The 13,240-nt window shown below is 43.8% G+C and overlaps 1 protein-coding gene across 7 annotated transcripts in view; it reads right to left on the bottom strand.

Moving 5' to 3' along the window:
- Nucleotides 1-13,134, bottom strand: part of SCTR (secretin receptor) — a 28,282-nt gene extending 15,148 nt beyond the window's left edge. For 3 of the 7 annotated variants that reach the window (XM_079994249.1, XM_079994252.1, XM_079994254.1), the window contains exons 1-2: nucleotides 8,012-9,042; nucleotides 1,543-1,672 (exon numbers count right to left, since the gene is read on the bottom strand). In XM_079994249.1, the coding sequence (XP_079850375.1) occupies nucleotides 1,543-1,672; nucleotides 8,012-8,056 (175 nt within the window). In that variant the 5' untranslated portion in view covers nucleotides 8,057-9,042. Of the gene's footprint in view, nucleotides 1-1,542; nucleotides 1,673-5,408; nucleotides 5,479-8,011; nucleotides 9,043-12,997 lie in introns of those variants that run through there. The other 4 variants (XM_079994255.1, XM_079994253.1, XM_079994250.1 and 1 more) reach the window with 3 other exon arrangements.
- Nucleotides 13,135-13,240: the final 106 nt, after the last annotated feature.

The following is a 13,240-nucleotide window of genomic DNA, read 5'->3' as shown; positions in this document are numbered from 1 at the left end:
GGAAAATCAGTTTGGCTGATTCTCTGAGCAAACCCCAGAATTTTGGCCATCAGTGCTTGAGATGATGTGGATGGGCTAGATGGCAGCTCTACTCACTGCAAACTAATCTGAGCAGCCCACTTGGCATCATCTAGGCACTGCAGGTGCTACAAGGAAGGGAAAAACTTACCATGTATCACGCAGCAATGCCTGATGTATGGCAACGCTTCGTATCATTCCCTCTGCTGCTGCCACCACCACCACCCAACTCTACAAGTGTTTTCCAGCTGGTGCAAAAATACAAAGGGCTCCTTTTATTTATTCTGCATCTTCACATGCTCATACTTTGTTTTAGACTACTTGGGTCTGCTTCATGTAGAGCCCAGACACCACGGGAATTGGCAGCCTACAGGCATCCATTAACTAAGACAAGTGGGCACTAATCAGGCAGTTCCAGGAGCATTTGAGAAGGAAACTGTGATGAGTGTGCTGGGAAAAGGGAGGAGAAGTGATCTTGTTCAATTGTATATTATTGTACCCCATATACATATCTTCTGAAGTAGGCATTTGTCATTCCTAACAGAGGACCACCGTGATGCCAATGGCATATAGAGATAAAGCGTAGTGGGGGGGGGGCAGATAGATGACAGACAGGGCCATTAATGTCAAAGGTTCCCACAGACCCACTGGATGGCTATCACCAGACTTCACCTCACTGATAAACAGGAAGGGCAAGGACACTGTTGTTTATTTAAGAAATGACTATATTAATAAAACGTCATTAATCAAGACCAGGAGGAAACAGATCAATACTACCTTTCAACCAGCCATTGTTCTGAAATCTCTTTCCCAGAAGTCAACCATTCCCTATCCCACCTGAAACATGCACACCCACATTCACTCACCCAGGTCTCTGTGGACACCACAGTAGGGGGAAATATTTTAGTCTAGCTACTAAATACAATACAGTGGTACCTCAGGTTAAGCACTTAATTCGTTCTGGAGGTCTGTTCTTAACCTGAAACTGTTCTTAACCTGAAGCACCACTTTAGCTAATGGGGCCTCCTGCTGCCGCCGCGCCACCAGAGCACGATTTCTGTTCTCATCCTGAAGCAAAGTTCTTAACCTGAAGCACTATTTCTGGGTTAACAGAGTCTGTAACCTGAAGCGTATGTAACCTGAAGCGTATGTAACCTGAGGTACCACTGTACTCTCTGAGCACACTAGATTTGATTCCATGCAACACTGAAATTTTTGAAACTGGAGCTTCCTTTTTCAAACATTATACAACAAGCACAAAAGCAGGATGTGAGCGAAACGAGGCTGAAATTAGTCTAATTTTCTATCAAAAACGATGACGACAAAAAGAAACAGCTGCTTCTTAATTCCAGAATCCTTGATGCATATCCTGGTATCTCTAATGACTGGGACTTTCCTAGCCTGCAATCTCTGTTTTGGAAATGAGTCCCACAAGTGAACCTATGGCTACAACATCAGCCTAATTTTTACTTACGCGTGCGTGCGCGCACACACACACACACACACACACACACAGAGTTTTACCTGAACTCCGGAGTGATTCATTTCCAGTTGTCGCATTCACTTCTTCCTTAGAGAGAACCAAGCTGCAGAGTTGTTCTTCTGTTGTCATAATTTTCATGATTTCACATGATGAAATAAAGGCTCTGACCTGCTAGTTGAGAAAGCATTTGCTCTTTTATTGGTCAGTAGCCAAACACACACCCTACAAAACATCCACATAAAGGTTTATGGGCAGGTTACAGCTATAGAAATAGATGGATTCCTAAGAGTGCAGCATGTTAAAATCAGAGAATGCCCTTTGGAGTTTTGCCTACCATTCTGAGCTCATTTTGAACTCACTAGAGCAGGAGTGGGGAACCTCGGGTCTGGGGATCAAATGCAGCCCCTCCAGGTCTCTGGCTCTGGTCCTTGGGGCTCTCCCAAGCCACTGATTTCAGTGAAAGCAGCTGAACTACACCAGTTCCATGTTGACAAAAAAAGTCTATGTCATCAGGGTTAGATTGCAAAGGGCTTAAGTCAGCTTCTTTCACTGAAAAGATATGTTCATGAATTAGAGGGAGTTTATACAAAAGCCACCCCAGATTAGCCACCCACGACCTGCAGCAGGTATAGCCGAAAGCACACTGGGGCTTTGTCCTATAACAGCGGGATATCCTTGTTTCCCCTTAGCACATATTTGATTTGCACTGCTTTGAGCAAATTCCATGCTATCTGCACGTTTATCTAATGCTTTTAATCTAATGTACATTGTAAACTTGCATTAACACATCGGGCTACGATACCAAGGTAACCCAGCCAGTTCGGCAGGATTTGTTGGTCTGCTGCTCTTTCGATTGCCTTTCAAAAAAAATAATTAAAAAAAAATTTCAAATGAATGAACCCTTGCCATTTGCCATTCAAAAAATATTAGAACATGCCCAAGAAAGATGTTAGATTGTTTCTGAATGCCACAACTGCTGCTAGAATTTTGTTGGCCAAAAATTGGAAATTACAAGAAGTACCAACAATGGAGGAATGGCAGATGAAGATGATGGAATTTTCGGAGCTAGCCGACCTGACCGGAAGAGTCTGTGACCAGTAGGAGGAGGAGTACCCAAGAGGATTGGAAGAAATTTAAAGACTATTTAGCTAAATATGCTAAGATAGAAATACGTGCAGGTACCAGATTGGCCTAGGATTTAAATAAGTGATGCTATAGAATAATATGTTTAAAGTAAAAATGAAAAGAAAGAAAGATGTTAATTGAGTAAGTAAATTAGATGTGAAAATAGTTTTGTAAAACTGTTACAATGATATACATTGAAAATCAGCCTGGGGGAGTCGAGGAAGTCACCCAACAATGTAAAGAAAAATGGAATTATTATACTTTAGATTTATGTTTGTTTGTTAGTTTATATATATATGGAAAATCAATAAAAAAAATTGGGAGAAAAATATTGGAACAGGATAACTATGCACATAAAAAAGAGAGAGAAGAAGAAGGGAAATCCCTCACAGCTGGCAGCAGAAAAGGCAACCTAGACAGGAACAGCCCTGCTGAAATTCAGGATAACAAATGTGTGGAATTTCCATTCCCCCACCCCACCCCCCGCTCTTTTCTTTTGTTCTTTTCTGCACACAGCAAATCAAAATGGGGAAAGTCCATTTCAGTCTTAACAAAAGCCAGTCCTGCTCAGCTATAGCAACCATTCCAAAACTGGCCAGTGTTAACTGCAGACAGCATACATTTCATCAGTGTTAGAAAGGTCTCCAGTTAGCAGTGACAGACACAGGAAAGCAACAGGTAAACAGATTAAATGCTACAAACCAGGCTACTGCTCTTATTGGGGTTTCATTTGAGCCTTGGCCCATAAAGAAGGGCTGGAAGTTGACTAAATACATTGAAATAGATTATTTGTATGCATTTTGGTCAGCTCATTTCTTAAGTTTGCATAAATCTGCCTATAGGTTGAACATATCACCTCCTGGTTAGGAATATAGCCTAAATTTATTATTTATTAAAAAAAGATTTACAACCTGCCTGACTGTAATCTGTACAGTTTTAAACCATAAGATGTTCAGATGGCCTGGACTGGTCCCTATGGCAAGTGCCAAAGAGGCTGTCGCACTCAGGGGGCAGTTTGAAGGGGTGGGATATATCTGATAGATTACAGAGGACACATAGTCCTCGGGTTTATTTTCTTGCGTTTTTAAGGGCTTTTTTCTTTTCTTTGGCTGGTCATTTGAGCAATGACAGGAGGAGGGGAGATCCTCTCTTACCTGTCAGTCACTCAGCATGGAAATCATAATATTTATCCTAACTTATTTGTGACAGTACTTGACTCAAGGCGAAGATGGAAACACAGGAGGGAAGGTGTCCCTTTGCTTCACATTCCGGAGAAGCCTGACAAAGAGCAGGGGTGTAATCTAAAAACACACAAATTTGCAATTGCCTAAAACTAGGATAGGGAGGGTAGGGTTCAAACTTTGCACAATCACACCTAGAAGGAAGGTGTACTCTTGGGCCCTCACTAGGAAAAGGAAACAAAACGGTGGGGATGGTTGGCCTGCTCATCCACAACCATGGCTCATGACATTGGGCAGGGGTAGGCAAACTAAGGCCTGGGGGCCAGATGCAGCCCAATCGCCTTCTCAATCCGGTCCGCGGACGGTCCGGGAATCAGCATGTTTTTACATCAGTAGAATGTGTCCTTTTAATGCATCTCTGGGTTATATGTGGGGCTTAGGAATTCATTCATTTTTTTCTCCCAAAATATAGTCCGGCCCACCACATGGTCTGAGGGATGGTGGACCGGCCCATGGCTGAAAAAGGTTGCTGACCCCTGACATTGGGCCTTAATTATTTGAACTATTACTCATCGTGAACCATGACACTTGGCTAGGAAAGTTGAACTGACAGCCACATTCTCAACAGTCTTGACAACTAGCCTTGCATTTTAGAAGAGGGAGCTTTCTGGAAGACAGCAAGTACAAAAAAAGGCTTCCTTTCTGTCTGCAGACATAGAATAGAGCTTGGAACCATCTTTGGTGGAAAAATGCCTCAGCAGGGTAGACAGAGCATGTTAATTCCCTCACAGCCACCTGCGTGTCACTAGAAAGCCCCGTTACATGCTTTGAGAACTATGTGTCCAAGCTCTGAAATGGAAAATAAACCAGAATACACACACACACACACACACACACACACACACACACACACCAAGCCATGACTTAAAATAGTCTGATCGCTCTGTTTTGTTTCCAAACCAGATGAGTTCCAATGAGAGAGGGGGATTTTTACCTTGCCTTGTTGGATATAAACATGTCAGAAAATGTAAGCATATGCGTATTTTGGTCAGCTAGGATAGCTCAGTCGGTGGAGCATGAGATTCTTAATCTCAGGATCATGGCTTTGAGCCCCATGTTGGACAAATTATTCCTGCATTGCAGGGGGTTGCACTAGATGACCCTTATGGTTCCTTCCAACTCTACAGTTCTATTATTCCAGCATAATGGGTTCAGCTTGAGTCTGCCATTCTAAATAACAAGGGGGCGCTTTAAAAAGTAGCTCAAGCAACATGACTGAAAAAGGTAAGGGCACAGCTCTCCTGCAGGCAGCCAGGATTCCTTTAAAAAGGGAATAAGCTAAGATAGCTCAGTGTTGGAAATGTGAGAAGGACAATGCTTTCCTGAAACATATGTTTGTACAGTGTTCTATAGTTATTAAGTTTTGGGAGAAGGTGCTGGACTGTGTAGCTATGACTGTACAGAAAAAGTTAAATCTTTCAGTGGCGAATATTCTATTGAACTATGGAAATTAAAAACAGGACAACAAAAATGGATCCTGCACGCCCTAATGGTGGCCAAGAGCTTGATATTGAAGAACTGGAGAAGTAAAGATATGATACCCTTTAATCAATGGGTTGGCGATGTGACATCACTCGCAACCTATGCACGGACTGCTTATAGGCGCAGACTCTGTTTCGATAAATATGATAACATTTGGAATGAGTTTATACAGAATGCAGTAGGCTATTAACATTTACCTAAGTATTAGGATAATAAGACTATAAGGGAGTATCTTCTTTTCCATTTGTGTGTTTGTGTATCACTTTTAGATATATTTTTGTTGTTCTTTTTCTCCCCCTCACTTTTCCTTTTTTCTGTATCACTTTATGTTTTATTGAAGTATTTTCAATTAAAACAAATATTTTTATTTTTTTTTAAAGTTATAGAGAGTAAATGAGGCACAGCTGATGTTCTGTAGTAGATAAGCCTGTAAGACATATGTCAAGAAGTCCTGCTTCAAATCTTGTTTCAGCAATGAATTCCCTCAGGGAAGCCACTGTCTTTTAGGATGCTTTCACATTACCACCCAGCTGTGCATAGCAGCTTGGCTTCAATTGTGTCAGATTCTTTTCTGTCTGTGTACACACCAGGGGGCTTTCTCGTGTCTTTACTCCATGCAAATGTGTTCACAGCTACTTGTGTGATGTGAAACAGCACATCAAAGTTGTGTAACAAAGTACAGCATGGATATGGATTTCGCACAGCATTCTATGAACACAGATTAGAAACCCAACACTGGAAATGCAGCGAGAGCACTGTAAATGGGAGGGTTAAAAAGGTAAAGGTACCCCTGCCCGTACGGGCCAGTCGTGTCCGACTCTAGGGTTGTGCGCCCATCTCACTCTAGAGGCCGGGAGCCAGCACTGTCCGGAGACACTTCCGGATCACGTGGCCAGCGTGACGAAGCTGCTCCGGCGAACCGGCACCAGAGCAGCACACGGAACGCCGTTTACCTTCCCGCTAGAAAGCGGTACCTATTTATCTACTTGCACTTAATTGTACTTTCAAACTGCTAGGTGGGCAGGAGCTGGGACCGAATGACAGGAGCTCACCCTGCCACGGGGATTCGAACCACCGACTATGCAATCGGCAAGTCCTAGGCGCTGAGGTTTTACCCACAGCGCCACCCACGTCCCCTAATGGGAGGGTTAATGTATCCTTAATCTCAGCTCTCCTCCATCTGCAGCAGTAAGAACTGCTGAGGTAATATATGTGAAGCACTTTGAACACTGAATTGTTAGACCTCTAGGGTGTATGTGGCCGTGGTGTGTGCACACCAGAAGAGAGATTTGAGTGGAATCACTCATTCAGTGCACCTATTATCCCAAGCAGCATGGCTAATCCATGCTCAGTCATGTGCCAATTTCTCATAATTCTGCAGATGGGCGGGGGGGGGGGGGGGACATAGGCTCTGCATAGGTTGTTTTTATCTCAGGAAATCGGTGCCAAATAGCTACTTCTTTTTACATCATATTTAAAACAAATGTAAGACGTTATAATCACACAAGTCAAAGGCAACCTGTGGAAGTCATGCCTTCCTATTGTGACAACAGGTCTAGCTATGGTTTTAAGCTAAGCAACTTAATTGGCGGAAATTTGTGTGCAAATATGAAAATCTGGTTATACAGGTCAAATAACACCCTAGTTTCCAAACTAATAGTCTGATACACTGTTGTACTTTGAGCAATAATTTTACACGATCCTTAAATAATATTGGATACCACATTTTTTAAATATTTGAAATGGATTGATTAAAAAAAGTTTAATTACAAACTCTATATATTTTAAATTTTGTTTTTGGGGTTTTTTAAATGTTTTGCTAGTCTCCACATGACATTTATTCCTCTAGCCCCAAATGAACAACATTGCATTATGGAAACAAACAAGCAAGAAATAAAATTTTGAACAGGTGTATGTCAACAAAGCTATTTATTTCTCATATAATTTAGTAAATCAGTTACAATCAATAATGATTATATAAAACATAAGCAAATATGCTTTTAACCAGCAGCTGTCTCAATATGGTTTATGAAGATAAAGAAAGCAGCTGTCATAAAACTTACGTTTATAGACTGAACAAATCGGGAGACTATCCATTCAGCTAATACCCTCTGCATATGCACAGCACTTAAACATTCTAATCCTCATAGCACACAGAAACTATTTGAGGACAAGACTGTGCTACGTGGTCTGAAAAGTTTACTTTTCCACTGAGCACACCTTTAGGGAAAGAAACTTTTCCCAAGGAAAATCTCATGCATTCCTAAATTGAAGCTGCCAGTGTGAATATGCTCCCCTAAAATACCTAAACTCTAATCTCTCTTCTAAACCACACTTTTCCTATCATCTCACTGCTTTGCTGATGCATCAGAATGTTTTGTATGGGACATACAAGTTTTTAGGGAGTTTCATGTCCTCTCCTTGGGGAATGAAGCTCAGAATTTTTCCAGCTTTATCCCACAGTGCTTTGTTTATTCAGTAAGGAAAATGCCTTGGTGTTCAGTAGGGCTTACTCTTGCAGAATCGTATGTATATATATAGGATCATAACCTTAGTGCATCAACCAGGCTCTCACAAATTTCTCCCCCTTTCCCTTTTCAGTGGATGGGCTCTTCTGTGCGTTTGCAGCAAAACAATAATACAAGGCTCTTTGGTTACTTACAGTTAGTGTCGAAGAGGAAAGGATTATTATTACGATGGTCCACATGTTCAGCTGTTGTCTGTCTCTTTCATCTCCCAGGTGCAGGATCAGAAGTCATTTCAATGGGCAATCCTCAGCAGGTTCTCTCAGTCTGTTTCCGCGGGTTCCTGAGCTCGCCTCATCTTTCGCCACTGCTGTTGCTTCTGTTACTGAGTCCCAGGAGGGCTCTTGGTGCTTCTTTGAAGCAGGATGCTTGACACACACCTTGCACTGCAGGCAACTCTGCAGTCCATGTCCCAGATATCTTCGTCACCCGTGCCCCCTTTCATTACTCATTGTTATCGCTGCACTTGAGCAAGGAAAGGTCAATCTTTTACGTTCCCACGGTAAGGGCAGCAAGAAAAGTTCTGGCACAGATGTCACAGGAGCCAAGGTGGGGGGGGGGAGAGAATTTAATATCCTGGAGACTGGAAGGAAGCAGGTGAGCACACAGGAAAAAAAACCTCTAGTGGGATGGGGTGGGGGGAGAGCTTTGCACAATGGGATTCAAGCTGACCAAAACGGCTCTGCTAATGTCTGCCTGGAATGATGACCGGAGAACACAAAGGAAAACTGATGGAGAGAGACTAACTTCAATGGAAATGAAAGCTCCACTCCTGTGGAGCTTTAGTAGGAGCAAGCTTCAGTGGGTGGGTATATGGAATATGATTCATTGTTCACACACACGTGGGTAGGGATGCAAGTACTCCCTGGAAGCTACATATGGTGACAACTATATTGATCTAGTGTAAAAAGTAGGGCAACAGCTGCCACAGGTGCAGCCCATGCCTAATCACATTTATTCAAGACTTACACATCTAAGTAATGGTGCACAAAACTGCATCCTTGTATTATTGACTTTTGGGGGGAGGGCAGAGTTATAACCTGGTAAAAACATTTCAGAGCCCTCAACCAAAATCAAACATATACAGATTATGCATTTCATGCCTCCAACTCTTGAACACACATGCTTATTATCAAGTGTGAAATTTGACTACAGATCTGAGTCCCCGATCTTGCTGGCTTGCACTGATTATATTTGGTACAGTGGTACCTCGGGTTACATACGCTTCAGGTTACATATCCTTCAGGTTACAGACTCCGCTAACACAGAAATAGTAACTCGGGTTAAGAACTTTGCTTCAGGCTGAGAACAGAAATCGTGCTCCAGCGGCACGGCTGCAGCAGGAGGTCCCATTAGCTAAAGTGGTGCTTCAGGTTAAGAACAGTTTCAGGTTAAGAACAGACCTCCGGAACGAATTAAGTACTTAGCCCGAGGTACCACTGTATATGTCATATCCTTTTTGTAATTGCAAGCAGGATTGCTGCCCAAGTAGCCCATTTAAAAAAGGGTAGCTATGTCCAGGAAGGGGATATTGCACTCTAGAATGTTTTACCTGCCTGCATCTCTGATATTTGATCTGCCACAAATGTTAATCACTGTGCAGCAATACAACAAATGCAAAAGAAAAAAAAGGAAAGGCTAATGTAGAATTAAATTAGAAGCATTATTTTTCTTATAATGCTACAAGACCATATTAAATATACTTTGGGCTAATATTATCAACATCTGTAGGTACTGAGATGATTTGCTCACTCAGGTATTCTGAAGAATCCAGAACTACATTAGTAAACTGCAGAACTACTGTGCTCCAGCAATTTCCCTGTCTGGCCAGCCCAAAACATTTTGATGTGTCACGCAAAGGACAAGATGGTGATTTCCATCACCCCGATTCCATATTGAAAAGATAACCAATCTGGCAGTTGGACTAATTTAAACAGGACAGCATTCTTTACTGCACCTCAGGGCAGCAGACTAGCTTAAAAGGCACAGGGCAAGCTGTCTGGCTCACACAACACTCTGTCCACTCTGCATGCCTTAGCAGATGAGGCAGCTGCCCAGCTCTGCCCAATGGAAGAGCTAGCCCTGTAAAATCCCTGTTGTCCCCCTCAACTTTTAAAAGGCCTGGTTTGTGGCAATTCTTCTGCCTTGCACAACACAACTGGTGCATGAAAGTTTCACATACTGTCAGGGGCTCAGGAGCAGAGGCACAGGGAAGAGAGGAGATGGAGAGCGAAGGGGAAGAATCCGAGGGGAGCGTAGGAGAAGAGGACAGTGGACCGAGGGATTCCATGAGCCTCTCCAGCGAATCGGAAGATTCACAGAAGGGGGCGCCAGTGGCCAGGGGTAGGGGGTTCCCAAGGGGAATGCCCCAGGAGCAAGGGGGCAGCAGGGACTCCCAGAGCAGTAGCTGGAAATCAGGACCAGCTTCCCCACCAGAGCAGAGTGGGGGGGAAGAATCCCAAGGATCGGGGCCAGTGCATTCCCCACCAGGGAGAGAAGATAAGGCAGGGCTGACCACGCCTCCATCAGAAAGTCGGACAACGGAGGAGAGGTCAGATCCGGCCAGTGTCCCGGAAGAGGGAAGCAGTGACCGAAGTACTGTAACGGTTAGGAGAAAGGTCACTGGGCTGGCGCGAGAGGCAAGTTCAAATGTACAGGAGCGCGGGACAGCAGAGAATGAGGATTGGGAACCGGGTCCTAAAGCCCGCCGGAGGGAGGGGGAGGAGCTAAGCGACTCAGCATCGGAAGAGTCCAGAAAGGGCAATGCCCCAGCGGGCAGGAGGACCCAGAGGAGGAGAGAGCAGCGTAAAAGGTGGAGCAGGGCTAGGATCTTAAACTGGTGTCATAGGGGAGGAGACTCAGACGGGACTTCGCCGATCTAGGGTTTAAGACGTAGGGCTGCACGCTGTGGCTTTGAAATGGAAACTGAACTTCAATAAAGACTTTTGTACATTACTACAGCCTAGCATTGGTCCTCTGTGAGCTGGGACCTAGAGGCAGCGCTGACACATACGTATTGGCAAAGTACCTTTCTTCCATCTGGTGCAGAGGAATGGTTCATGAGACAGCTAGTGATGTGGTCAATGACTGTAGGAGTTCATCTCCTACATCTGGTGACCCGCTTCACCTTTCTGCAATGTTTGCCCTGCATTTAACAAAAGAATCTAACAAGAGCCCCCTGGACTGGGCCAATGGTCTATCTAGTCCAGCCTCCTCTTCTCACAGTGGCCAACCAGGTGCCTAAATAGGAAGCACACTTAAGCCAGACCTGAATACAAGACCATTCTCTCCTCTTGACCCCAAGCCATGAAGCCCTTTGGAAAATTCCAGAGATCAGGTATTTGAGAGAAGGAACAGGACAACAGATTCCGTCTCCATTGGCAGAATTTTAACCTGCTTTGCCTGCTTGTATCTTCGCCATTACAATGTCCTGCAGCAACACAGTTCCTTTCCTGTTACCTTTCATTGCCCTTTTTCTTAACTTTCTCATTTGTGTTTCATTTTTGAATTAGACAGGTAGTCTACTAACAAAATAATGAGACTTTTGTTTGCTTGAGATTGCTATGGCTGGCTATTAAGCACCAGCCATGTCCCCTTGGCAAAGGCAATGATGCATCATAATAGTCAGAAGTGTTTCTGTTATAAGGTGGCATATGAGGCAGCAGTTCCACCTTCAGGTTGTAAGATCATCGTCAGATACTACAGGGAGCAAGGCGCCTTCCTCTTGCTTGTTTTGAACTTCCAGGTCATGCATATAACACAGGGCCGGATTTAGGTTTGATGAGGCCCTGAGCTACTGAAGGGAATGGAGCCCTTTATATGTCCAGCTGTCCTTTGTCAACAACAAATTGTCAGTTTTTTGTGTTGATTACTTACATCATAGGAGCCTACACCACACAAAACACTGTTGCTGCATGTAGGTTTTATTCTATTTGTTTTTTATCTTAAATTTTGGAAATGTACATCCAGGTTTTTTCCCCCCCCTGCAATTTTTTTTTTGGGGGCCCCCAAGAGAGTGGGGCCCTATGCTATAATTTGTTTACCTTATATGTAAATCCGGCATTGATATAACATGCAGCTAAGAAACTGCTTATTATATCACAGTTACATGTAGAAGCAAGGTGGGGGACGGTTGCACATAACTTTTAAAGGTGCGTGTTTGTTTTCTTCTAGTGCAGTGGTTTTGCAAACCTTATGCCTTCAATGAATGCTTTTTACATCAGTCAGACCCTGAGGGTCTGCTGTGGATCATCTGCATGTTGCAAAGGATTCTGGGCCCAGCTGGGGCCTTCATCAACTGAACAACCTCTTATATATCAGGGAAAGGTTGCAAACGGAAATCGGGATTGATGGGCAAGCTGTATTACATGGAAAAATCCCTACAATTCTTACTGATAATCAGAGAAGCTCTGACAAGCTTCCAGGGTCCCTGGAGCTACAATACTTGCAATAATTAATGCCTAAAATAGGGGTTGGGGGGAATATAATCTGACCAACCCTGGAAACCCCTGTTTTGCCTTCTAATCCTAGGTGTGCAGATGCTGGCAGCTGATATGCCTGGAAGCATCAAAAGCTACCATATGCCAAGTCAGACAATTGATCTATCTAGTTGCATACTGTCCAAGAGTTAGATTCTGGAATTGGTTTTGAATCGCAGAGGCAACCCTGGAATATAAGGAATGAATACTACTATTACACATAACTGCTGCGGCTGAGCATGGACCTGGCCTTTCACCTCTGACGGATGAAGGGCCACAGCTCATTGGGACAGCATCTGCTTTGCACGCAGGAAGACGCAGGTTCAATCCCCAGCACCTCCAGGTCGGATAGGGAAAAGACTTCTGCCCCCAAACCCCAGAGAGCGGCTGCTAGTCAGTTCAAATTAAGCCCGGTAAATAAAGCCACTAACATGCTGGAAGGCAATTTACAGATAAGAATAAGTGTACTGCTAAAAACACACCAAAAAAAAAACATTAAAAGCAATTAGCCATGGAAAGAATTAATCTATTGAAACCATACCAATAATTACAATGAAAACAACGCACGACATTAAAAGCAGCTTCCAAAAGTACAAGCGCCGGAGGAGAAACCCATGTCTTTCCCATCATCCCTTCCAAACTCACTTCACTATCCTGCTCCAACTAATGGTACAGCCTCCTCTGTCTTGAAAACCCTTTCCGAGGTAGCAAGCACGAGGGTTTTTTTGCTTGTAAGGAACTTCAAGCTACAGCTTGAAGCATTAACCCGTGGGGAAGATAGAAAAGCCTTCTGCTGCCTGGCGGGCTTCCCTTCCACGCTTCCCCACTCCCCCCGGCCGAGAATGGCACGGTCCGCCGCGTGCTGTGTGCCTCGGAACGGCGGGTTGG

This window comes from Podarcis cretensis (assembly GCF_951804945.1).
Source record: "Podarcis cretensis genome assembly, chromosome: 1".
Lineage (NCBI taxonomy): Eukaryota > Metazoa > Chordata > Lepidosauria > Squamata > Lacertidae > Podarcis > Podarcis cretensis.
Note: the sequence above shows the minus strand (reverse complement) of the source record. Positions and strands in the feature narration are given on the sequence as shown.